This window comes from Astatotilapia calliptera, chromosome 15 (assembly GCF_900246225.1).
Source record: "Astatotilapia calliptera chromosome 15, fAstCal1.2, whole genome shotgun sequence".
Taxonomy (NCBI): Eukaryota; Metazoa; Chordata; class Actinopteri; order Cichliformes; family Cichlidae; genus Astatotilapia; species Astatotilapia calliptera.
Genome location: NC_039316.1, coordinates 9,313,102 through 9,338,745, shown reverse-complemented (window position 1 = coordinate 9,338,745; position 25,644 = coordinate 9,313,102). Strand labels below are relative to the sequence as shown.

The 25,644-nt window shown below is 39.0% G+C and overlaps 2 protein-coding genes across 4 annotated transcripts in view; one reads left to right on the top strand and one right to left on the bottom strand.

Moving 5' to 3' along the window:
• Positions 1-8,541, top strand: part of usta (uronyl 2-sulfotransferase a) — a 63,887-nt gene extending 55,346 nt beyond the window's left edge. For both annotated transcript variants that reach the window (XM_026143344.1, XM_026143345.1), the window contains 3 exons: positions 5,539-5,636; positions 5,752-5,909; positions 6,772-8,541. In XM_026143344.1, the coding sequence (XP_025999129.1) occupies positions 5,539-5,636; positions 5,752-5,909; positions 6,772-7,064 (549 nt within the window). In that variant the 3' untranslated portion in view covers positions 7,065-8,541. The remainder of the gene's footprint in view (positions 1-5,538; positions 5,637-5,751; positions 5,910-6,771) is intronic.
• Positions 8,542-8,610: 69 nt separating this feature from the next.
• Positions 8,611-21,937, bottom strand: slc22a16 (solute carrier family 22 member 16). 2 transcript variants are annotated; one of them, XR_003269840.1, is made up of 9 exons: positions 21,822-21,937; positions 18,969-19,445; positions 17,968-18,085; positions 15,134-15,695; positions 13,673-13,800; positions 12,350-12,459; positions 11,884-11,983; positions 11,514-11,745; positions 8,611-10,208 (listed from the first exon to the last, which is right to left on the bottom strand). XR_003269840.1 is itself a non-coding variant. In XM_026143343.1 (8 exons), exons 1-8 carry the CDS (start codon positions 21,863-21,865, stop codon positions 11,578-11,580), a joined length of 1,707 nt encoding a protein of 568 aa, XP_025999128.1. In that variant the 5' UTR covers positions 21,866-21,937; the 3' UTR covers positions 8,611-11,577. The 2 variants fall into 2 exon arrangements, 1 of the variants encoding a protein (XP_025999128.1); XM_026143343.1 differs by having other exon boundaries at positions 8,611-11,745.
• Positions 21,938-25,644: the final 3,707 nt, after the last annotated feature.

Sequence of the window (25,644 nt, the reverse complement as noted above, 5' to 3'; positions counted from 1 at the left end):
TCTGCTTTAGCCCTTTTCTTCTGTATTTCTGTTTGTTGCTGTCTCAAGACAAATTTTAACTTCCTAAATTCAAAAATATAAGCAATATATTAAAACCACACTCTACTCTCTTTGAAGATGTTCCACATGTGGTGTTGCTCCAGGGTGGATGGCAAATTGTAAACTCATGGCAGTCTGACGCTAACCCAATATATAAATCTGATTAGGATTCGAATTAAAGACTCGATTTACCACATCAGAAACTTGATATCCTACATCTGCCTCACAGAGTTGTTTATCCCTGTAGCACCAGATTGAAGTCACTGCATACCATTTTTTTTAACTCTACCTACCATTTGGAAGCATACTGTAATTTTCAAGCTACTATTTTTTGATCTTTGTGTTCACTCCATTCCCTTATATACTTTTTAAGCAGATGACAGTTAAAAGTTAAAAGTGAGATGAAGCATCTGATCGGAGGTCGGAAATCCCCCTGAAGTGAGACGCCCAAGCCTCATATAAAATTTAGGGGGAATCCAACAAAAACGGAAAACAGTGTGTCAAAACAAAAGTGAGGTCAAAACAAAATCGTATTAATATTTGTTTAAGATTAGGCACAAACTCTTCTCATTCTTTCCTCCCACAGTAAGTGCTATGAGAGACCTAAAGGGTTCAGGAGGCTGTTCTGAGAAGCTAACAAGAGGAGCGAATGTCATTCTGGCTTGAGTCTGACTCGCTGTAATTAAGTATTGCACTGTTTGCCCTGCAGTTTTGGACCATGTGAGTTGAGTTATTAAAGTATGCAGACCACAGGGGCCCCTTGCTACAGTTAAAGGAGAGGGGAAGGCTGTGTTGTCATCGACTAGCCTACCTGTGTGTGCATTTAGCTTTAGATACACTTATGAGGAGAAAGTATTCCAGAAATGGTAAAGAAAAGTAAATTTTAGATTATTATAACCATGGTGCTTAATCCTTTAATTGAGTATAGTTTAGGAATGCTGTGTTGTACTTAAATCACTAGAGTGTCTTATAAGGTTTGAAGTAACTGACCAAAAGCTCTGAAAATATCAGGAATTAATATGTTGATGGTGTTCCACAGATTTTGTCTTACTGTACTGGCATAAAGTGTCTCGCGGCAGCATCTCATAAATCAAAACTTTTTTCAAACTCAGTCTTCCTTTGGTTTCCTACTTTGCTTTTTATGTTACACTGCTACTCCTGGTGTTATTTTTGTACTGTCTTTATTAGCAACAGCAGCAACCTAGTTCTAGTATCTAATCAGTAAAACCAAAAAAACAGTTGTTGCGAAAATATGCCTTCCATCTGCACGGTGTACACGGCTGCTGAAAACAGTACACACTGCAGAATATGCACAGAAATGTATTATATGCAAAAAGATACATTTAGGGCTTCATGTATCAATTGATCAATCAAATATTTATTTCACACATATAAGCAACAAATTAATAAACAAGAAAAACGAAGAATATCAAATCAGTGAAGAGCATCATATTCACACGACCATTTCCTTTTGGAAAAGAGGAGGATGACTGCATTGATTCTTGGCAAGTCACCTCTATAGGGAGATTAAGTAGGTCTTTCATGGTTAAAGTTTCATTGACAGTATTGGGAAGATGAATGTCCACACTATAAGTACAAATTCAAGTATGTACGGAAAGAGTACCCCTAATGTTAAGAATCACCCCTCAGACTGGGCATGGCTGTATCCTCCACCTGGTGTGCTTCAGCCTGCTTGCCCTGTGTTGGTTTTGTATGTGAGGTGTTGATGAAAGAGCGCTGTCAGTTGCTAGCCGGGGCCGAGGGAGCCTGATGCACGTGTTACTGAGACATTCCTGTGGTCGGCTTGGATTTTCCGTCAGTGCCCACACCCCCTTTTACATACACACATGCTACTTTATACAAAGGCATGCACTGGTCAGTTGAACATAGCACGCACACACTTAATCACACTCAGACACACATGATATTTACCACATTTGCAGTTATTTTGTGAACCATTATGCAAATTTAAGTTGCTTTAAAATGCCAACTTGGAATGATGTGGTTGGATAATTTATATTGTATTGAGCTGAGTTTTTGACTGTTTTGTGTGTGTGCATGTGCATGTTTTTTAATGAATTAAAACAAAATACAGATGCATCCGCTGACAGTACTAAATCAACCTCTGTCTTGCCGCAAAGTACAAAGTGCATGCGTGGCAGCCTACATATGAATACGCTTGCAAACACTTATAAAAAAAGAGTGTCTGTCCTCACTGAACCTAAAAGGCCCAGCTTTTTCTCAAGACTTGGAAATACTGGTTCGATCAGATGAGATTCCCACAGTAATTTGACATAATCCAACATTTAAAATGACAAGTAGACTTATTAAATAAATACACAAATTATATTAGAGGGTTTACTGGCACCAGTCTTGCCTTAGCCTGCCTTCACTACAATAACAGACAGGTGGTGTGTCACACTGTTGGCCTAAGGCACAACGAACACATAAGGTTCACTCATTACAGATTTTTTTTTTTAATGAATTTCTGTGGTTTGTGTAACATAACTATAATCAGTGTTTTGATACTGAGGAAAACCATGAGTGCAAAGCATAGGTCCTCACTCTTTTAATAATTAAAACCTAATTTGGCTTGCTGCCTTAAATTTCTTTAAGGACACACTGCAAACTATGCCAAGATATGTCAAACTTAGTCAACTTTGGCATTTTAACAGATTCGACTAAAGACATGGGAACAGATTCTGTTTTCTTGTGACAGGCTGCGCGTAAAAAGTGCCTAAAGGTAAAGTTTTAAATAGTTTCTTTGCTATTTTGTCTGTTTTATGTAGACACGACGCTGGTTCATCCCTTGAGTTAGATGCCTTTTCCTGCTTGAATGATTCATAGGTCAGTGTTAAGTGGATTACCAACATTAAATATTAAATTCAGTCAGGAAGCCTCAAGACCATTTTGTAAAATTACCAGAAAAATAAATGGAATGGTTAAGCCCAAAATAGGCCTAAAACTTAAAGAATATTAAAATTACAGTTATTACCTCTAATCTTTACTAGAAATGCTGATGTACCTGTTTAAAAGGCACCCACTTGCTCATGTGTTCAAAAGATTAACTCAAAAAGCGAAAGCGTCTTTCCACTGCCTCCAGATAGCAAATACAAACAAAAAGTTCTTTTTTTGTTTTCTCAAATTTGAATGCAAAACGTCCCATGGGAAAGGTTAACATCATCAATTACCCCTGATTTAATTTATGTCTACATTCCATTCAGTGAAATGGGAGACCATTGTACAGATTAGTGCCTATTTTGCTACAGTTTCTGTGAATGCTCTGTTGGCATAATCCACAGTGAGAAAAGGAACAATGAGCTTGAGTGTGCACACAGGAACTGTCTTTGAAATACTAATAAGGCTTTCTAAAGAGAGTGCGTATTGTCTGCGCGTGTGTGTGTACGTGTGTGCGTTGTTGTATACAAGCTGTGGCTGGATTCCCAGAAATCGCCTAAATGTTGACGCATGAGGGTCTCTGTCAGCGAATGTGCCACTTCCTGTCTGTTTTTGTTTGTTTTAGTGTATATGGCTTTTGCATCTTTTACCATCAAAGAACATACTCATAATTGATGAAACTGGATCCACTCACATCACCATTCTTTAAATAGAATGGCGCTTCATAAACCTGTCATTAGTACCTGGGGATCTGCCCAGTCCGCGAGCTGCCTTCCAGTCCTCACTGAGGCCTTCACCAAAACCGCTGTCTAGAGCTCCATTCCTGGATCTAGCTTTATTCCACCTACTGTTTTCCTTCAAGAAACAATGTCTTGAAGATGTGGTCCGTGCTAGTGAAATGAAAAATGAAAGAAAAACATGGCAAACTTTACGCAAGTCTGCGCAAGACTTGTACACTAACAATAGTACAGTGCTGAACTTTTCTTTTTTTCCCTGAAGGTTCCTCTGGGGTATTGTTGTGGTTCCCTTTGAAGGGTTTTCCAGTCTTTTGCTTCACTGATCACCAATAAGTCCTGTTCCCAGTGCACAGCTGAGAGGAGTCACTCATAAAGTTCAAACACACCCTGCAGCCACTCTGTGAATCAGAGGCACAATTGTACCACAGTTTTCAGCCGCAAGAAAAATCTAACTAATCAGGTGAATAATTTATTTCATTCCAGCGCATGCTGCACAAGGCTTCATCTTGTGATTGCAGCTTAGATAGATGCTAAAGTGATATCACTATTTCAAATATCAAGTCCATGATGTTGTAGTTGAGTCTTTTCTCCGTTTGGAGCCTTTAAGTCATTTTACTTGCAAGTATTTCAGACTTTATGCAACATCTACTGCAATCCTGCCCCTCCTACAGAGGATCCAGGATCTTTCTTGCATTTGTTTTAACAGGCTTTTGGGTTCAGTTTTTCTTTATGTAGTCTGAGAACAAAGGTTGTACAACCTTAGAAAAAGATGTTTGAGACTGTATGAAAAACCCTGAGCAGACCTGATGGCAACATTTTTCAATGAGGGGTTCTCGTAAGGCTTTCATGCCAGAAAATACAACTGGAAATAAATAAGTCGAGGCTAATAGAAACATTAGCAATGAGTGTGCAAATGTCTCCAAGACACATAAACACTTAAGCATATAAACATGCTCTTCTACACATGATTTATGCCTTTTTCTATGTTTACACTCCAGTCAGCATCTCTGTTTCAAGCTTCCTATTGCACTCAGATGATTTCTTATGCCACACCTGCAGCAGCAGGAGCAGCAGCTTGGATCCTTCGTGAGGCTTTTGTCCTGTCGGACTTGTCCATTATTGTGATGATCCATGCTAGGCTTAGACTATTTTTGCCAAATTGCTGTTTAAGTTAGTCATTACAGAGCCATTATGGTATAAATCTAAACAACAACCTATGACAAAATTTTCTAAATTTGCCTCATGCATGTAGTCTGGTCCTACTGTAGGTGACATATTTGAGCGCAAGCCTTGTGCACACATGTGCCTGCTGCTGTGTGTGGATGTGAGCCATGCTTCGTGGAGTGTTTTGTTGCTCAGGACTTGTTGCTATCCCTGAGGCTTACGTCACCTGACATGGATTTGACTGCTGTTTCCGTGGCACTCAGTCGCTGGCCAGCTTCACTCCTGCAACTGTCTTTTTTCCATTCATTACTCAATAGCTTTTCAGATAAGTGGTTTTTCAAGTTTCACAACTCTGGTCTCATTATCTTAATCGTGACATCTTTAAGTTAAACACGAATTCATTTGAAAATACTTTCTCTTCCTATGTGGTATCATAGCCTATGAGATCAACTGAGATGAGAGGGAAGAGCTTATCTTTGTGCACAAGATGTGGTTTGACAAAGCACTTTGGCTTGTGGGGTAATGACAGGCAAGCAGTCCAGGTTCACGGCAGTGAATAGCTTCCTCTAGTGGTAAAAAGAAATAATTGCAATTCTGATTGAGATCAAATTCACTGCAAGTAGAATAAAAAATTTTTAAAAAGCATAAATTATTAGTAAAGCAAAAATATAAAGACTCATATGTGCTTGTCTGCTTTCAGGACATCAATGTTTGCATCCTAGAGAATTACCCTGAGTGCTCCAACCCAAGGGTTTTCTACATCATCCCCTACTTCTGTGGACAGCATCCTCAGTGCAGGTATTTATGAGATTTTGTCAAGTTGCATTACAAAAGCTTGGTAATATTTCTTTCCAAGTAATGCTACTCTAGTGCAAACTTTCTCTTGGTCTTATTTTCCTTCTGTCTCACACAGAGAGCCAGGAGTATGGGCTTTGGAGAGGGCCAAACAGAATGTGCTGGAGAACTACCTCCTTGTGGGGATATTGGAAGAGCTGGAGGACGTTCTGCTCCTGCTAGAGAGGCTCTTACCTCATTACTTTACTGGAGTACTCAACATCTACAAGAGCCCTGGTAGCTGCACCTTGTGATATAGAATGTTTTATGCTGTCAGAGTATCGAGTGAATGTTTTCCTATACAAGACAATAAAAAAGTCTTTAGCATGGTAACGTGATCAACGTAATTAGAATGTGAATAGTTTTGTGGGTATTTTGTCACAAATTTGCATAGCCTGGTAGTGACCGTTAAAATGCTCTAACTTCCACACAGGACAGAGTTAGTTCTCATGATTTGATTTATGCATACCTTTTTTTTAATGAGGTTCTGATCACAAGATACAGTTTATCTGTTTATTTTGAATGTCATAAAAATGTGCTATTACATGATTTGGGGTGATCTTTATTACGAGAAATATTTAGTGACTTCATACAAAAGGTAGCAACACCTTTTGTATGTGATTTATCAAAAATATCACCTTTATAAGAGCTGCAATAAGAGTTAGGTAGCACTCTCAGCACTCATATGGATAGTAGTCAAGATCCTGTGACTTCCAGATACAGACAAACAAACTGGTGATGGCTAACCAACAGGGCATAGTAGTGGTGGACAAGCAGAGCAAGAAGGCCATAGTGACAGATATAGCTAGGAAGAAATACCAAGAGCTGCATGTTATTTTTGTCCAGCTTAGCGAACCGCTTGTCATGATGACTTAGTAGCAAGATATCTAAATAGATGTGGTGATATATGAATCATTCACATTAAACAGCAATCACTTGCTACTTAACTGGAAAAATAAGTGGCTTAAGATGATGATATATGATATAGTTATTAAGTAATTTCCTGTCTAAATAAATGTGCTTGAAACTTTTTTTAAAACATTTTGATTTTAGTCTTTGCTGAACTTTGTTTTTTTGTCTCTCCATCATTTTGTTGCAGATTATAGGAAAATGGGAAACATGACAGGCACTGTGCGTAAACAAACCCCCACTTTAGAGGCCCTGCAGGTGCTGTATCACCGCATGCGCTATGAGTACGAGTTTTACAACTTCGTCCGTGACCAGTTCCACCTCACGAAGAAAAAAATCGGCCTGAAGTCTGTTTCCAAACCCCCCGCCTATTCAAATGATTTCCTGCGGCAACTGGCCCTTCGAACCCCAGAGCCTCTGGATGAAGACGAGGAACTGGAAACGGATCTGGAGGATGCAAATAGCTGGCTGGTTCATCCCTAAGGGATGCTCGATGAACATTAGACGCAGCCACGCAACGGCTGCTTAGCTAGGACTGGCTAAAGAAAACTGTACCCTGAGGACAAAGGGGAGGAGTTTCAATCTTTCAGCGTCACCCAGAGAATTGAGGTGCAACTCCCAAACTGACAGGCTCAGCACTGAAAACTGTAGAGTTGAGAAACTGGATGGACAAAATGCTCTATTTATAAATTGACCAAGGGCAATGGGAAATAATATTCAACTCAATCTGCTTGACTCAAGTTTTCCTTTTTATAATTTGGGCTTCTTTTTGGGTTCGTTTAAAAACCGTACTGTCGCTGTCATCTCCAGGGAGAGATTAGTGCAAGATCTGGACAGCTAACTGTGATTGGAAATGTGCTAAATGTTATCGCCAGGTTGTTTACTATAGGAGAGGAATTAAAGGCATTTCCCAAGACAGATTACTACTTTATGAGAGGTTTGATGTCCTGAAAGCTGGATGTTGTTGTGAATTTTAAAAAGTGCCATAAGCCTTTTAGGTATATTAGTCTTCCAGGACTGTTGTCAGACCTTACTAAGGGTTCTGGGATTTGTGTGGCAGAAAGTTCTGTGCACAGCTGGCAGAGTTGTGACATAGTCAGTTCATTTGTTTTAGTATTGGTTTATAACATTTTGTGTAATTTTGTGTAATTTGTTAAATACTATTAGGTGTAAATGAGGGTTAAACTGCGAGCACTCAAGTATGAATTCAGAGAATTCCAAAAGTGTGCATGAATGATTGAGTTTGACCAAACAAGCTGTGTATTTTAGCAAAGATTTATTATTTGGGACAGGCTATATGTTGATACTGTAGAGTGAGTTAAAAGCCTTTATGAAGCCTAATTTGTATTCCAAAGTTTAAAAGATTGAGCTTGCCAAATAGCAGTTTTTTTTGCAAAACTGTATGAATACACTGCACTTTGTGTTAGGTGACATTTCCTTAACATCTGCAGCAAAATGAGGGATTTGGTCACAACTGAATGCTGATTTGCCTGTCATTTCAACTCAGATTATTTGTTGTTTAAGGGTTTTCTGTATATTAATGTTATCATCAAAGTGTGTGAAGTGTTACCAAGCCCAGTTAATACTTATTTCTAATTATCCAGCAGCTCCACAGTGCTTTTTCATCACAGATGTTTAAAAAAAACAATTAACCATAAGCTATTACGTGACTAAACATTTCACTCTACCATCTTAATCTCTGTTCTGCGTATCTTCATCATTATGTTCCATGTTTTGTTTTTTGCTAGTTTTATTTATTGTTTTCTATTCATTTGCATTCCATATAAAATTCTCAGGAAGATAAAAAAAAAACAATGTTTAACGCTCACATTTTTTTTTGTTGTTGTTTATGCTGGTGGCTATAAAACAATTTTCGGCATTTAAGGGTGTCTAGAATGAACAATGGACAATGAATGAACAACTAACAAAGACCGTCAATAAATGTCCTCTTACTATTGCAGCTATTGCCCCTGTTTTACTTAAAAATGGTTTTGATACAGAAAAAAACGTACTTTTTACAGACTTATTATGGTGACTCCATTCGGGGAATTGCTAACTATATGTATATATATAATATGTAGGCATTTTTTCCAAGAACCTTTGTTTAAGAGAGGGCATTCACTCACTGACCACTTTAAAAAAAGTGGCCCTTAAAGACAGAAAGGTAATTTTGGGGACGTTGAGGCATGTTGTTGGTACCATGATGTTTTGGGATTTTTCCCACACCACCACAGGGTTAACAGAGTAGAGTCAGAAGAAAATGGAAAATATCCACTTGGCAGCATTTCTCTGGGTGACAATGCCATGCTGATGTCGGAGGTCAGAAGAGAATGGCCATACCACTTCAAGCTAAGTAACTGTGTAACTCGGGGCATGAGTTACTATACATACCTAGCATGCAGCTCTGTATGCACAAGAGTATTTATTCTGGCATGTCAAATCTTGAAGCAGATGGCCTAAAGCAGCCACACCAGGTGCCACTCCTTTGAGCTAAGAGCAGGAAACTGTGGCTACAATTCAACAGGATATTGGAAGAATGTTGCCCGATATCTTGAATTCTGCTCAGACATTTATGCTAGGACGTAAACATCATGAAAACCATCATGATCTATACCGACTTATATCAATGGTTCAGGCCACAGATGGTGTTTAAATGGGGTGTGGGACATTTTCTTGCCGTATTCTGGGACCTGAACAGTGTTTAAATGCCACATCTTACCACTGCTTTATGAGCACAATGTGAATGTGTGAATATTTCCAGCACCTTGTTGAATATATGCCACAAATAACTAAAGCTGTTCTGAACACAACAGGTGCTCCAACCGAATACTAGCAAGGTGCACTCAATAAACGTAAATAGTCATCACTCATTGTAATACTCAAATGTTTTTTTATTTAAATCTTGAAAAATTTGAGTGACAAAATGTTTTTGGAAATATCCACAAACATTCATTACATTTTCAGAATTTTGGCACATCGTCAACAACAGGAGATAATCACTTACATGAAGCAGATTGATAACAACATCCTTACATCCTTACTCGCTCCATTTAGCCCAGTAATAGCCCCCACTCTATTTGAGGCACCAGTATCACGCCAGAACTGGAAGTTCACGTTAGAAGAACTCATGTTTAGTACTTTTCCATACACATAAGCACACACACATAAAAACTGGTAGTTTTCTCCTGAAAAGTTGAACACAGAGGACCTTTATGTATTCGGTAATGGCGATGGGAATGTCACTGTGGCTGTGGGACTTCCCCTTCACCATCAAACACAAAGCTGTTAATGTATATAGGCACCGTATCCTCAGACCTGCTGTATTATTTTTGCATTTCCAGCACCAAGTTCAAACTTTCCTTATTGACAAATGGAAGGAATTCACTTGCTCCTTTACCGAGGTTTATAAAGTCTCTTTCTGTATCACTGTAAAACTGTGCTAACTAAAGCCAGTTCATATGAACAGAATGAAAAAGCCCCAGTGTCAATCCTCTGCATATTTATTGTAAATCAAAATAAGACGAGGATGCTATTAATGGAAAAGTCCATACTGTTGATTGCAGACCAGTCACCAGTTTTAGAACACCAGCCGCTGTTCTTTTTCTCCTTTGGATTAATGCACCATAACTGTAACATAATATTGTAAATCAGGTATATACAGTACATCTCCACAGTGTTGTGGTCCATCCCTGTATTTGGTCCAAACATCTGGAGATCATATTTGACTCTTGAAGACTCTATAAGGTACTATTATGCTTCTTTTCTTAATCTGCCTAGCGTCTGATTGCATATAAGCGCATATAAAAAAAATCTTAACTTGACTGTTCTACTCAGTTATACCCACACATGCACACAGATTAGATAACAAAGGCATAGTAAAGCTCAGCAATGGCATCTTAGACAAGATGAGCAATTAAAAAACTCCTGCACACTGTTATTGTGATCGCCGTAATGTTTATGGGTAATTAGAAAATTCATTAACCTTTAATAAAGGTCACAATAATAGGAAGAAGAAGAACTAATAAAGGTCTAACAATGGTGTGCAAAACTTTGCTCTTTTGTTACCTTTAAATATTTGATCTTTAACAAGAGGCAGTTGAGGATAAATCCAGTGATAGATTCACAGCAAAACTGATGTCCTGAGATTAAAAGAAAGCCTTAAAAGGCAAGTTGAAGGGACTTATTTAATATTAGAATAATACATTCTAGATACACGACATACGATTTATTATGGTATAAAATAACCAAGGCACTGCCATGATCTGGTCAGATGGTCGGAGATGCCAAAAAATGTGCAGCAGTTTAGCTTTGATAACTTTGTTTTAAAGGATGACTTGGTTCAGTACAGCTGGAGTCTGATTTTAATAGTTTTGGTCATCACTTCTTGTCGGTAATATAAACACTGTGGTAAGAGCAGGAGGATACCCGCTGAAACACTGCTTGAAAGAAGCCCAACAGGGCAAGAAACACCTGACGACCTAACATAAAAATCTGCTTTTGTTCTGCCTATAACTACAAAAACTTCATTTGATTTAAAAATAAATAAAGTCTTTCTATTGTCTGTCATGTCTGTCTTATTTGTAGCTGTGTTCCAAGAAATTTTGAAAAAAATTTTAAGTACAAAGTTAAAATCAGTAATAGAAATTATGATCGAAACTACAAAAAAGACTCAAAGTATGCTTTCACAAATTACCACACATGGCACATGATTTTCATTGTGTTGTGGTGTTTACATGATAGAGCAGAAGATTGTGAGGAAGTTCTCAGGCCTCCTAAAATATCAAGCTGTTGGTCACTTTACAGAACAAAATGTCAACAAAAAAGTCACTTCACAAGTTATCATAAAAACGTATCTTTTCTTGTTTTTCACTTTTTTCCAACCATCCTATTAATCTATGTCGTTTTTGTTTCCAGGTATTTAACTGTTGTTACCTCGTCTCTCTTCCACAGCTTGTCTCCTTGTGTGTAGATCTCTGTGTTCCCTGAAGTGTACGGCTCAAGCTTTTGCTCCATGCTGGTTCAGCTCCAGTCTGTCGTTCATCTTGCTGGGCTTACGTCCCAGAGATTCAGCCTCTTCCAAGGTGGTTGTCAGAGGTTTGCCAAGGGTCTCAGGCAGAAACAGTGCGAGTACTCCAAAAATTAATGCCAGGATTCCTACAATAAGCTAAACACAGGTTGTGATTGAGAAAAAGGGGGGAAATTTTTTAATTTAGCAGTGCTGCCAGGGTAAACTTAGAAATAAACTATGATAAATGAGAACAAATGGAAGTTGACAGCTAAAACATTAAATGCATTTCTATACCTGAGGTAGGTAGATCCAGATGTCAGCCAGGTAGACACAGAAAGGGGCCACCACACTGCCGACACGGCACATCATACTGCCACTACCTACTGCCAAAGACCTGGAGGAAGAGCAGCATTACTCCCTCTGTTAGAATTAATTAAAAGTCGGAATATTACATTGATTTCAGTTTTTAAATTTAGTTCACAGGTCTAGCTAGTTCTAAAGTGGAAGATTCAAACATGAAACTTTGCCCTTAATATAGCAGCAAAGTACAAACCCCTATTCCAGTAAAGCTCTCAAGAACAGAATGCAATGATTTCCAAATCAAATCAACTTTAACCTGAAATTATGGTTGTATATGAATGCATGAATTTTCTGTTTCACGTATAAAGAGTTCTTTAGTTTTTGCAATATGAAAAAAATAATAGTTTTAGCAGTTTTAGCAAACCCTTAAAACAAAAACAAAACTCTTTAGCGTGCTTACCTGATGATAGTCGGGTAAAGCTCGCAGGTGTAGAGGTAGATGAGACCAAAGGCAATTGCAATAGCAAACTTTCCTATCATACTCAGAACAATAGTTAGGATCTCTATGTCCTGTAGAAATGAAGAGAGAAAGAAAAACAAAGAGAAAGACAAAGATTTCAATTCAATTTAGCTTTAATCACGTAGCACCAAATAACAAAACTAAATTCCAGGTGCATATACTACTTTTAAAAACTCAAGAAAGCACAAGTAAGTACTTGTACTTAAGTACTTGTACACCTGATTGCCCTTGCTCATCAGAGACTTAACGAACTTAATAAGTGTTGCTCTGTCAGTCACTATAATTTAATTCATTATTATACTCTCTGACAAGTTCTGATTGTGTGTCAAACATGCCCTTGACTTAAAACATCCATAAAAACATACATGTTAATATATGGTAACTAAGTGAAGAATAAGCTTGAATGTAAAATGAAATGTATTTGATTATTAATTCCCATTGACTACAAAGCAGTGTATAAACTGTATACAGCCAAGCTATCGTGTGGTTTCTATTAAGAAGTGCTGGAAACAAACAGGAACTTAATGAGACTGCAACTGGATTCATGACAGCTGGAATGAACAGGTGTGAGTAAAAGGGTCGCTACTGCCGTGTCAGCAGGGTTGCGACACAGAACTTTAGACGTGTCCCCTGTCTCCATGCTGCTATTTTTTTTTTCCATCTTTCACTGTTTGCGTGGCTCCTAAGATCAAAGGTCATATTTATTTAAAAATGAAGTACCAGCTGTTTGCCAGCTCATCCATGAACAGTGCTAATTTGGGTCAGAGCTCAGAACACATGTTGGGAGCTTCAAGTGTCGGATCTCATTAGTACTGGTCAGTGATCACAAAATACATCGCAATAACAGTCGAGTTCATTAGAGTACAAGTACTTTAAGTAACTCTATGCTATATTTATTCTATCTTGTAAGCAGTAGCATCACTGTCACATGTGTAAAGCTCCACATGCAGTTAGGATGCAGGATTACAAGCATGGCTCATTTGTAAGAGTTACCAAGACGAAGCCTCTTCCCTCCAAAAAAGACATGGCGGTATAGCTTAGGATTGCAAAGTTGCCTCAGAACTTAACACATGTTAGAGAGAGTTTCTTAAAGTACATGTACTTGTACAGTTTGGACTGTCTGATTTATCGCCTTGTCACTGGGCTGGTACTGTTGAACTCTGACACTTGCACCTAAAGATGACTGCAGATTTCTGTGAACAGCTGAACTTTTTTTTGGTGGTGGGGGGGGGGGGGGGGGGTAGGGTGCATCTCTGTACGTACAGCAGGTACCACAATAACGAGAAAACAGGCGACCGCAGCCAGGAGCAGAGATGGGGCACACGTCTTCTTCCTTCCAATCCGATCCATTGCAAAACAGCCAACCAGATAAGAGGGGAGCTCCACTGCACCTGGAAACAACCAACCACAGCCGCTCTCTGTCAGGGGTTATCACTGGCACTGACAGTGACATTCTATCTGGAGGACCTAAATAACCATCTGAAAAGCTGCCTCCCAGATATGCTCTTCACTGTGCCTCTAATGGAAGTAAATGGGGATCACTCACTAAATATTCCTCTGGCAATTAAATGATCAAGATTAAAAATACACTTTCCGTTGAGCGTGAAGATACAAGACAATTCATTTAAAACAATTACTTTGTGACTTGAATTAACATAATTTACAATTATATTTCTAAGCAGTCATCCTGAAACACATTTCAGCAGTCATTTTGATGTTAACCTCAATTTCAGTGATGACCTAGACATCCAATCTGCATGTTAAGAATCAACAGTCAAATCTGAAAAAAACCTTCAAGTTTACTGTCCTGAATGGAAATCTACTGGAGAGTTGTGAAATGCAAAAAAACCCCAATAAAAAACCCAAAAACAAGCCAAACAACATCATTATCCAATCATGCTTCTAGACTCATGACAGTTTTAAGGGAGAGGTGGCAGAAATATTCTTCTACTCGACCTCTAGGTAAAGATGGAGGTAAGTGGACTTTTTCTTGGTCGACTTGGTTACACATTTGGTTATCTGCCACAATCTTTACTCTTATCTAATGTCAACAATTTCCCTTGTGGGATTAATAATCTACCTACCTACCTAAGTCACAGCTAGTAATAAATTCTGCAAACTTATTTTATAATTAAGTGATCGTACTGTTACATCCCCCAGGAGGATGTCTCTTCTCCCTATTAACCTTTTGTTTTGTCCAGGCTCCACCTCCTCTGTCCTGAGTCAAAGGTTAAATAAAATCCCGTGTTTTCAAATAGCATTACATGAACACTATATCAGTTCAACTAAAAGATGTTTGTTAGACTGTAAATCCTATTTTCTCAATCAGACAGAAAACCACGAGGAAGCCATTTAGCTTAAAGATGGAGCGCTGCTATTTTTTGTTGAGTCCTCGCAGTCTGATTTCACTCTCGGTTACATATACAGAGCACTAAACAAAGCAAAGTAGAGGAACATATCATTTTTACTGTGTTTGAAATTTCCACATAAGGTTCTGCTCAACTTAGAAGTAGCAAGAGTTGTTTTTAGATTAAACAGGTGAACTAAATCATCTCCAGACTCACTGGAAACACTCTGAAGTAGAGTAAGAAGCAGAGACACTATTCTACATCTGACACCAAAGGTAAAAAAAAAAAAAAGTGCCAATATGATCACAATATTAAATACATGTTTATAGTTTTGCAATCTCAGTACCAAATTCACACTCATGTGACAATCACTTACCAGCAAGGAAGAGGTTAACATACTGGTTTCCTCCCAGATTTACTGAGCCCAGAGAGAAGACGTAGTAGCCCAGACTGCCGATGAACCAGATGGCCCACACTGTGCATGTACGACCGGCCATCCTCCAGCTGCCAAACAGGTCCACGATGGTCAGCTTCTTCTCAGGCTTGGATGACTGCTCGTCTGTGTCTCCCTTCAGCAGACTTTTGCCATCTTCTCTCTTCCCTGGCTCCAGGAGATCCTCAGCTTTCAGCCTGCATTCAAGGCCGTTGACGCGGGCAATCACATTCAGCAGTTTCTCAGTTTCCTCATAGCGGCCCTTGGCCATCAAGTAAAAGGGAGTCTCGGGAAACTTCCAGCAAAAGAGCAAGAAAGGTGCGGTGCATACGGAGAGGACTATCTGGTAGATCCACCACACCCGCACCAGGTAACCAGTCAGAGCCACCATCATGACGCCAACAGCAAAGGCTGCATGCACATGCATCGATGTCCATGTGCGTACCTTGTTGCCAGTGAACTCTGTTACATAGACAAAGACCACCACCAGATAGCCACTAGACACCTGTCAAAAGCAAAGATGAGAAATAGGAACTAGTCATTTTAATAGCAGTTTAATAGCAGTTTTCCACAGAAAACAGATAAAGTGGCCAAGAAATGAAAATGTAAAAAAATAAAATAAGAGATGGACAAAATGCCCTTCTAACATGTTACAGATGTTGATGTTGTATATAGTACTGTGCAAAAGTCTTGAGTCATCCATCATTTCTTAATATTTGGTTTCCAAGGAGCTAGACTTTCTTAAGATTTTTAAAGTGCACTTGAGAAACAGGCCTTCTGAAGTTTTTCTTTGGACATTGGCTGCTTTTTCACTCATTTTCAGTCCAGACTTTTTACCTGACCTGGTGGCTGAAATTTTTTGCTTTTGTTTAATTTGTCTTTGGGAGGTTTGTGGTTTTTGTTTCTTTGTTTGTTAAGCCACTTAACACTGACCTATGAATCATTCAGGGATAAACTGGGGGGAAAAGACAGCAAAGATCTGAAAGATAGATCTGGTCAATCAGTTGATCCATTTACTGTTGGTTACAGCCTCACCAGAAACGGTCTGAGTGGAAAGGTGGCTGTCAAGAAGGCATTCTTATGAAAGGGAAATGGGAGAAAAGGCAGAGGTATGCCAAATTATAGAAGACTTGAACTGAATTTGAGTGGGAACAGATCTTATGGAGTAATGAATCGAAATTTAAATTTTTTGGTTTAAGTCATCATCAATATTTACAGAGGATGTCAGTTCAGTGGTACAATAGCGACTGTCTGCAGCCATCTTTAAAACACAGTGTCGTGGTTTGGGGTGGCGTTTCAACCAGTGATGTTGGGGATCTTGTCAAAATTGATGGATATTTGAACACCATCAGATTTTGATCCACCATGCAATACCGTTAGGAAATAATGTAATTGCACTTCATTTTTCATATTGGCAATAATCCTAAACCCATTTACACCTGGACAGAAAAAAAAATCACAGTGGAACACTATTAGTCGTGGATTGGCTTCCCCAGAGTGCTATGGGATCATCTTGATAGAGAACAGAACATAAGACAGCCAACATACATAGAAGAGCTTTGAATGTCCTTCACGCTGCATGGAGAACTATTCCTGTAGACAACTTAAAGAAATTACTAAAAAGTGAGAGTTCAGGGTCTGTCAAAGAATAAAGGTGGTCATACCAAATATTCCCTAAAAACTTGTTAGACCTTTGCAGAATCTGTCCTATTTATTGTATTTCCTTGTATGTTAGCTCATGTTTCAATAAACAGCTGCAAATGCTGAGTGAGAGGTGGCTTGAGACTTTTGCACAGTACCATAATTTGTCCACAAGATGGCACTCTGCAGCTTCCCTGCTGGCAACCGTGTTTGAAACGCCCAACAACCAGCTAATCCCAACAGAGTCGGACAGAGTATAAACAAATAAGCAAATAACTACACATAACAAATGTTAGGGAAATCTGTTTTGGAAAATATCGGTCGATATATTGGAATATCAGATTTTTAAATCAGCAAATATCTGTATTAGTCTTTTAAAACTTATGTTCCTCAGACTTTAAATATAAGGTTATGATCATGCTAGTAAACCTGAAGTATATCCTTTGTGTTCAACCTTATGAACTTATGAACAAAGAGAAACTGACTGCATGCTCTTGTTGTACACAGTACCAGCACACAACAAATTTATAGTTCATAGTAATGATTTGGGGATATGTCTTTGTAGGTTTGCCGTGTGGTTTCATAGTGTAGCTGTGCAGTATCAGTGTACAAGGGCCTGACTCTATGTGAAAAACAACAGCTGTAACTGAGGAGGACTGGGGGGGGGGGATGGTAGAAGACGGAAAGGAGTGAAATAGTAAACAGACTGAAAGGGCCCTACCACTGCTAATGTACTGACATGTGGACTTGTAACCATACAGACCGCCTTCCTTAGGGGTGTTAGTTTAAGCAGATATGAAATAATCTGCATCTAAAGCAAACAAACCCATGTTTAAATATAAAGACAGAAACTAAACCTGTTTGTCACTGTTTGTGTCACATTTCCTTAAATTACATATTTAAGGAGTATTTTTGGTTTGCATGTTGGCTTAGCTGCAATATGCCTACAGGGGGTGTATTCAAGTATATTACCTGAGAACATTAGGGACTGGACAAGAGGTTGTTTAGCTGAGAAACATCCACTGGTGGCTGTTTGCAAGAAGAACATTGCAAATATGCCACTTCTCTTGTCCCACGTTGGCTTTTTATAAAACACACGCACGCACAGGTACGTAACCATTCACAACCGTACCCACCATAGCAAGGAGAAAGCGGAGCACCACAAAGAAATAGTAGTTTCCGGAGAATGCTACAGCTACTCCGAACCCAAACTGACAAACGCTGGTGAGCATCAGAATCTTCACACGCCCAACTCTGGTGGAGAGAAAGAAAACTATGTGAAAAAGAATTACAGAGACAAGCAGACCAATAAAGGAAGAGAAAAGAGCTTGTATATTCAGTTAAGGAATCGATTAAAAGGGGCTTATAAAGTTGTCACAGTCGCACGTGGTTTTAAATCATTTCGACAGGAGTGCTTGACAGGAATATGATACTTGTGCATGAAGTTACGGAGAAGACTGACTGCTTTCTGCTAAAATTTACTGCTGTAAATGGTAAATGGCCTGATTCTTATATAGTGCTTTTCTACTCTCCCGAAGCTCTTTATATAACAAGCCTCATTCGCCCATTCATGCAAGCATTTTTTTCACTTTTTTGCTCAAGTGCTTTCTATCTAACAATCAAACGAATTCGCATTCGGAGAGCAACTGGGGTTTAGTTTCTTGCCAGAGGATATTTGGCAAACAGACTGGAGCAACCATGGATCGTACCACCAATCTTTCGATTAGTAGGTGACCTGCGCTACCTCCTGAGCTACAGCCACCCCTGCACATGTAAATGCTAACCACTCAAATCTGGCTTTGCATTCTGCTCCAGTCATTACCTTCCACTTCTTTTTCCCCCAATCTACATCAACTATGCTTTCACTTGTCCTGCCTCATTTTCACTATAATAATTTCTTTCCACTACCTTCTTGACCTAATGTGAAGCCATACATCCTGAAATTACAACTACATGAATTACAACTACTTTGGCAAGTTCCTTTTTTTTTTTTAAACATATAGTCTATGCCAGGACAGCCCTTCCTGTTTAAAACTTAACTCAAAAAGTGTCACATGGTAACATTTAACCCCTGTCTTTGACTCTACATGTTGCCTGAAAATAACCTTGACCTCATCTTACAGCAGCCCCTGCTTACCTGTCAGCAACGTCCCCAAACACCAGCGCTCCAATCAGCACCCCGAGCATGAATGTGGGCTGGCACAGCTTGGCCAGCCACTCTTTATCACATACCAAGTCCCAGTCGGTCACAATGCTTTGGTAAACTTCGGTGTGGTCATAAACAAAGTTCCCTGTACATTCTTTCACTGTTTTGTTGCCATCGAAGTCATACGAAAAGTGTGTTGGGTTGATGCGAAGGGTGCAGCGGCACCGGCTTAGCTCCCACTGTTCTCCTTCTGCTGTCTTCACCACCAGTGGTCCACTACCTGATTTGAAGACTGGTAAGATTTCTTCCAGGCTGCTTGCCGTCACGTTACCATACAGAACGTCGGTGATGTTGCCGGGCACGCTAGACACAAAAATTGGAGTTTCCACCAGAAAAACTGAGGCCAGGTAGTGGATTCCACAAGCTATGGCCTGGAAGACTGCTGCAAAGTACAGACATGCCTGAAATCTGGACAGAAGGAGAATACAGGAAAATTATTGTGGTGATTTTACAGTATCACCACAAAAACAAAAAACTTCTACAAAGGCAACCTTAATAGTTCAACTTTTAATGGAATCTAAAAGACATTTCCAGGTATCCAACAGCATTATCGTTTCAAGACAATTGCTTTGAATGTAGTAATTTATTCAGAAAACAAGTCTATATCCAGTGTTGGGGAGTAACGGAATACATGTACCGCCGTTACGTATTTAAAATACAAAATATGAGTACATGTATTCCGTTACAGTTACCGTTTAAAAAGGTGGTATTCAGAATACAGTTACTTTGTTGAAATAAGTGGATTACACGGCGGTACTTTCCTGTTTCATAATATGAAATTCATATTGTCGCGGGTCAGGACTGTTTGGGTTTTGTTTGACAGCTATGTTCTGTTGTTCCAGGCGTTACGGTTGCCATGGTTACAGGGTGATGCTCTCTCTCTGCGTGTTTCCTGGGTGAGAGAGCACTTTTTGTTGTTGTTGTGCTAAGCTAATAGGCAGAATGCTACAGGTATAGCTCTAAAGAATGTAGCATCATAGGCAGTGTAGTCCGTGCTCAGTGTTGGGAAGGTTACTTTTAAAATGTATTCCATTACAGATTACAGTCAAAGGAGCTTGCAAAGAAAAGCGTCTGGACTTCTTTAAGTTGCTTGAAGACGTTTCACCTCTCATCTGAGAAGCTTCTTTAGTTCTAAGGTCAAATGGTGGAGAGTCCCAGATATAAACCTAGTGGGAGTGACCCCCCACAGAGGGAGAACTGAAGAAGCTTCTCGGATGAGAGGTGAAACGTCTTCAAGCAACTTAAAGAAGTCCAGACACTTTTCTTTGCAAGCTCCTTTGACTACGATGACCTGGATGACTGAGAACCTTCACAGACATATTACAGATTACAGAATACATGCCCCAAAATGTATTCGTATTCCGTTACATTACTCAATGAGAGTAACGTATTCTGAATACTTTGGATTACTTAATATATTATCATGCTGTTTACAACTACGTGAATGTACTATTGCTGTGTGATTTATTACTGTTACTGAAGGTCTGCGGCTCCGAACCATAGTAAAGGGACCTCTGGCTAATATGGTGGGTTCTGTGTCGGGCTCTTAGCCGAAAAATAGCTTTACTTTGTTGTGTGGGTCAACTTTGCTTGCGAGAGACAGAGAGAGGCGTTGAAAGGCTGCTCCAACGGAACTTATTGTTTTCAGAGGAACACGGTGTGCAGTCAAGTCTTAATAGCTTACTTACAACTGGGCTCTTCAGGCACTCTTCTTGGCTGCAGTGGTTATTATTATATTTACATGCTTCAGCTCCTGTTTTTGCTCGATGACAGCTCGTACTTTTCCTTTTTCTCCCTCCCTCGCTTGATGAACCAGCATGATAATATATTAAGTAATCCAAAGTATTCAGAATACGTTACTCTCATTGAGTAACGTAACGGAATACGTTACAGAATACATTTTGGGGCATGTATTCTGTAATCTGTAATGGAATACATTTTAAAAGTAACCTTCCCAACACTGGACATATCATAGACAGCATCTTGAGACACCCCTCATGCCTCGGTTTTCTTCCAAGGAGTCGGACTTTCTTGTCATTTTTAAAGTGACTTTGTGCAATAGTTGTCTGGGCTTTCTGAAAATCTATCCATGTTCTTCTTTGGACACTGGCTGCCTTTTTTTTTTTTTTTTACTGATTTTCAATCCAACCCTTGCTCCTCCATCTTCAAAATATAAAGAAATTAATGGTGACTCGCGATTTTAGCAGTGTACCCAACCTGTGTGGAAAGGTAAAACTTTTTTACCAGCTTTTTAATAAAACCCTAAACGTTTTTAGGTTAAAAAGTGGGAAAACAACTTGACTGATGGAGAGGTAGTCAGGTAAAACCAACCCGCACAGAAAGAAATAATTCTAGGTGTGTTTATTAAGTCATTTTGAAAAAGCCTACTAAAAACGAATATATAAACTTTATAGTTTAAATACATTAACCATGTGTCTCCTAAAGATACACAGGCCCATTTCTAACTGTAATTAGTTATTTTTCAAAATTACAAAGAGGTGACAAAAGTTTCTCTAAGCGAATGTCCACCCCCTTTTTGAAACATGGATATATCTGTATAGATAAAAAAAAAAAAATACCGTATCATTGCTGTAAAACAAATTACGTCATCTCCCACTTTCAATAGTGTTTGTTTTCAAAATAGCAATGTGAAGTGGGATGTGTAATATTTACGGTTCTAAAGTTGGTGCCTCCTACCACAAAATTCCCCCCACTCGAATAAAGAATAAAGAAAATGTAAAGTTTCAACTGACTATAGAGAAAACATGCCAATCCTCACGGTACCTTTTGAAATGTCCGAGCTCGTCGAATACTTTCTCCACAGACATTTTCTGACGGCGCGTTTGTGTGCGGTGGCTCCCGGTGCGTCTCTCCCTGGCGGGCAGCAGCTCCTGAGCGGATCAGCACCAAATAATGAACAGAGGCCTTCACGAAAGCAGGGTGGGAGGGGCAGACACATACACACGGCTATTGACAGACTCGAGCTCCTGGGGCAACTACCTTATAAGCGAGACGCTGGTGTTAAAAAAAAAAACGCCCTCTCTTCTCTTCCCAGATATAATGAAATAGACAACTGCCCCAAATCTTTTTAATTTTTATTTTTAAACTAAGCGAGCCGCCCTCAAATCTGGACACATGCTCTCTACAGAGTGCAACACCTCAGCGATACTAAAATGAAAAAGTCAGCACAACACTTTTCCAGAATTGCGTCTTCATAATTGGTAACACGTGACTGGGTGGTTTTAATAAATAGACTGGTGTCTTTCCAACTTCAGATTCACTTAAAACCCCCAAATGAGCTGGGAAAATCACTGGTGATGATGATGACGTTTTGGAAACTTAAAGGTCTGTATGATGACTTAACATTTGTTTGATGACATCACCTCTTTGATTACATTAGTTTTATCAGTCTAATTTGAACTTTTTGTTGTGGAAATGGCACCTATGATGTATCCAAGGGCTTTTTTTCACATTTTGATACAAAGTGAAGTAGTGATGAGAGTTGTTTGCTTTGATACACCTGTGACTATACCTATCTGCAAACTGAAGATCTTGTGATGCAGTGTGATGTGATGTGTAGAAGTATTAGATCTGTTTATTCTGTTGTTAACTGGTTATCCTTGCATAACGTCCACGTGTAAAGTTTAACCCCTATCAGGGTCAACATAAACAAGCGGCCACTGAAACAACTAGTTACTCTAAATGTGCCTGGTGTTTACAGTTTAAGCAAAGCAGTAATGAGCTGCTGGGTTCATAATAATCTCAAGGTCCTGTCTCTGCACCAGCAATCATTCCCTCTTTCTATTTGGCTAGCTCACTCAAAATTGTGGCAACAGCAACAATGGCTATTTTAATTGCTTATTTAAGTAAGCATTTAACATTTTAAGAAGTAAGAAATAACTAGAAATGCCCAGACTCCAAAGTAGCATCCTCACATGGCTCTAATAAACTATCCAAACTTCCAAAATGTATAGTTTGCTTCGAATTAAAACAAGCAAAACAGCTGTAACCATAAACACATAGCTGGCCTGGGTAGTGTTTGTATACGCAGCAATGGATTACAGACCAAGTCCTTACTTCTGTGAAAAGTGTGCATTTTATTTGATTTTAGTTTGAGCGACTAAAAAAACATTTAATGAATGCATTTAATCTTCTTCACCACATTTTTGTGGGGTGAGATCACAGGTTATTCACGTCTGTGCAAGACCCACATTTAGAACTTAAAAGCCCGTTCTGTGTCTCTGCTTCTCCAAGTGCTCCTAACGAATCCTTTGATTAATGATTGATACGTTCAGCCGTTGTGTTTGTATTGACTCACTGCATCTTGTCTTGGCTGGATTCAGCAGGAATACGAATACAAACTATAAACTAAACAGCGTTTGCTTTTGCCATCACACTGACTTGCTTTCACTCCACCTTCTCATCTGGGAAATAAAACGGGAGAAGGATCATTGAAATAGGTTGTACGTGCTGACTGTGGCAATTTGTTAAACAGCGTGTTACCGTGAAATTAACTGCAGGTCTGCTTTGAAAGTCATCAGGTTTAACATTTAGACATTAAAAAGTAATTGACACATTACTAGCAAGACTGCATGTTGCATTTGTGTCAATTGCATTTCACAAATGTGTTTGTTTTATGTAAAAGGGTAAGATTTTATGACACAAACAGATGGTCAGCTATAAATCGTCTTCCACATCTAAGTGAGGCTGTATGGCGTTAATATGGTGTGGAATATAAGCAACTATATCTTATATTCTTACATCTATGTCAGTCCAGTTAATAGGTTTGATCGTTTATCCCAGTTTTTGAAGTGTTGCTAACTTTCACAGCTTTTTCTGTATGTATGCATATGTATATCATGCGGTCTCTCGGGGTAGAAGGTGCTTATCTTTGCCACTGGTTGCTGTGCAATCATTTATTGAGGTGTGGAAAAAAGGTCAAACAGGTTTATTTTATTGCCTCAGATGTGTAACCTTGTAACATATTGACCCTTTTAATGCTTATTATTAAACCAGTATGTGAGCATGTTACCGTTGTTGTAAATAAAAAGCTAAAAATATACGTTAAGATCATTATTATTATTTTATTATTATTATTATTTTTTATTATTATTTTTTTATTTATTTTTTTATTTGATGATCCAGTTAATCTTGATTGTGCAATGTGTACATATTAGATGAGACTACACAAATGTACACAAAAATCCCAACTGTTGAATTATTACTTAAGGTCATTAACTACAAGCTTATTATAACAATATTATTATAACAATACGTTTATTCTGCAGTCACGTGAGTTGAAAAAACGTAACATAGGGGTGTGTCATTTTTCAAGGCAACTTAGACCATTTACACAATTATCTCACAAGGCTCAAGAGTAGTGAGCTGAGACCCTTGCCAGCTATTTATTATGTATTTACAGTGCTTACAGTGTTTTGAGGACCTGAATCTTATAAAACAATCAAGTTATTCTTATGTGTGTGTGTGTGTGTGTGTGTGTGTGTGTGTGTGTGTGTGTGTGTGTGTGTGTGTGTGTGTGTGTCATTTTGGACCCCAGTTGAAAGTAAACACACGGTAACCTTCACCTCTTCCTGATACAACTGGCCACTTCCCACTGTGCAAAACTTCAGCAGTTCATCCAGACATCGGTGTGTTTCCCAAAATACAAGAAGCACATTGATCTTATGGTGCAGATTGACCTGTATTAGTCCAGCTTGTTCCAGTTTTCCTGCTTTTTGTGTTAGGAAACCTGTATTTGCCATTGCAGATATCAGACCAGCTGCTGTTTACAAAATACCATGGAGTAAATTCCACTTGCAAGCAACTTCGACAGTTTATCTTATCTAACCATGAAAAGAGATTTTCATTTCTAGATATTTTTTTTGTAACCTATAATTAGCAAAATGAGCCCTTTTGGGTTTACTCTCGCCCTCTTAGAGCTTACTGTGTGGTTATAAGCCTTGCCGCTATCAAATTTATCCAGCAGGCATTTTTGCCTTTGCTTCATTAGCAGGTGGTCTATCGGTCTGTGATATCAGGCCCCATATTGAGACACTGCTTTTAAAGTATATGTGAGTAGATAGAGCTTAAACGGCCTCTCTCTGTCTCTCTGGACCCTGTTTTGTTGGAGGATATGAAAAAAAAAGGGGGGGGGGGGGGGGGAGCCAGAAACAAACGCATTGCACGTGGCAGCTGATTTTGACCAGATCTGGACAAATCATTCCAATATGAATAATGCTGTCTGCAGAGAGAGAGCGAGAGAGAGAGAGAGAAGTCTCCTGCATCTCACAAAAGAAACATTGTTTTGCTACATGTTTGATACAAAACACACGTCTAAAATTTAGAGTTTTTCCAACTTCTTTTGAGGTAAAAGCTGGACGCTTTTATGTGTAATCACACAGAAGAAACAGTAATCAGTTCCATATGCAGCTGTTTAGAATTAACCACTAGGTGGCAGCAGAGATCGTCTTACTGTACCCGACATCCTTTATTCTCTCTGGTTCTCCCGATCTAATTTATTTGATTCACTGTAATTGGCTTGTGTGCCGAAGCTGGTATTTAGAGGAGTGTTGTTTGTACTTCAAAGGGGGGCAGCAGAGAATTATTT

Coding starts and splice junctions, on each gene's coding strand:
- slc22a16 (XM_026143343.1), bottom strand. CDS start 21,865: ATGTCTGTGGAGAAAGTATTCGACGAGCTCGGACATTTCAAAAG. Junction 19,446..21,821: donor GAGCTCGGACATTTCAAAAG/GTACCGTGAGGA, acceptor CCTTCTGTCCAG/ATTTCAGGCATGTCTGTACT. Junction 11,984..12,349: donor CTTTACCCGACTATCATCAG/GTAAGCACGCTA, acceptor CTCTTCCTCCAG/GTCTTTGGCAGTAGGTAGTG.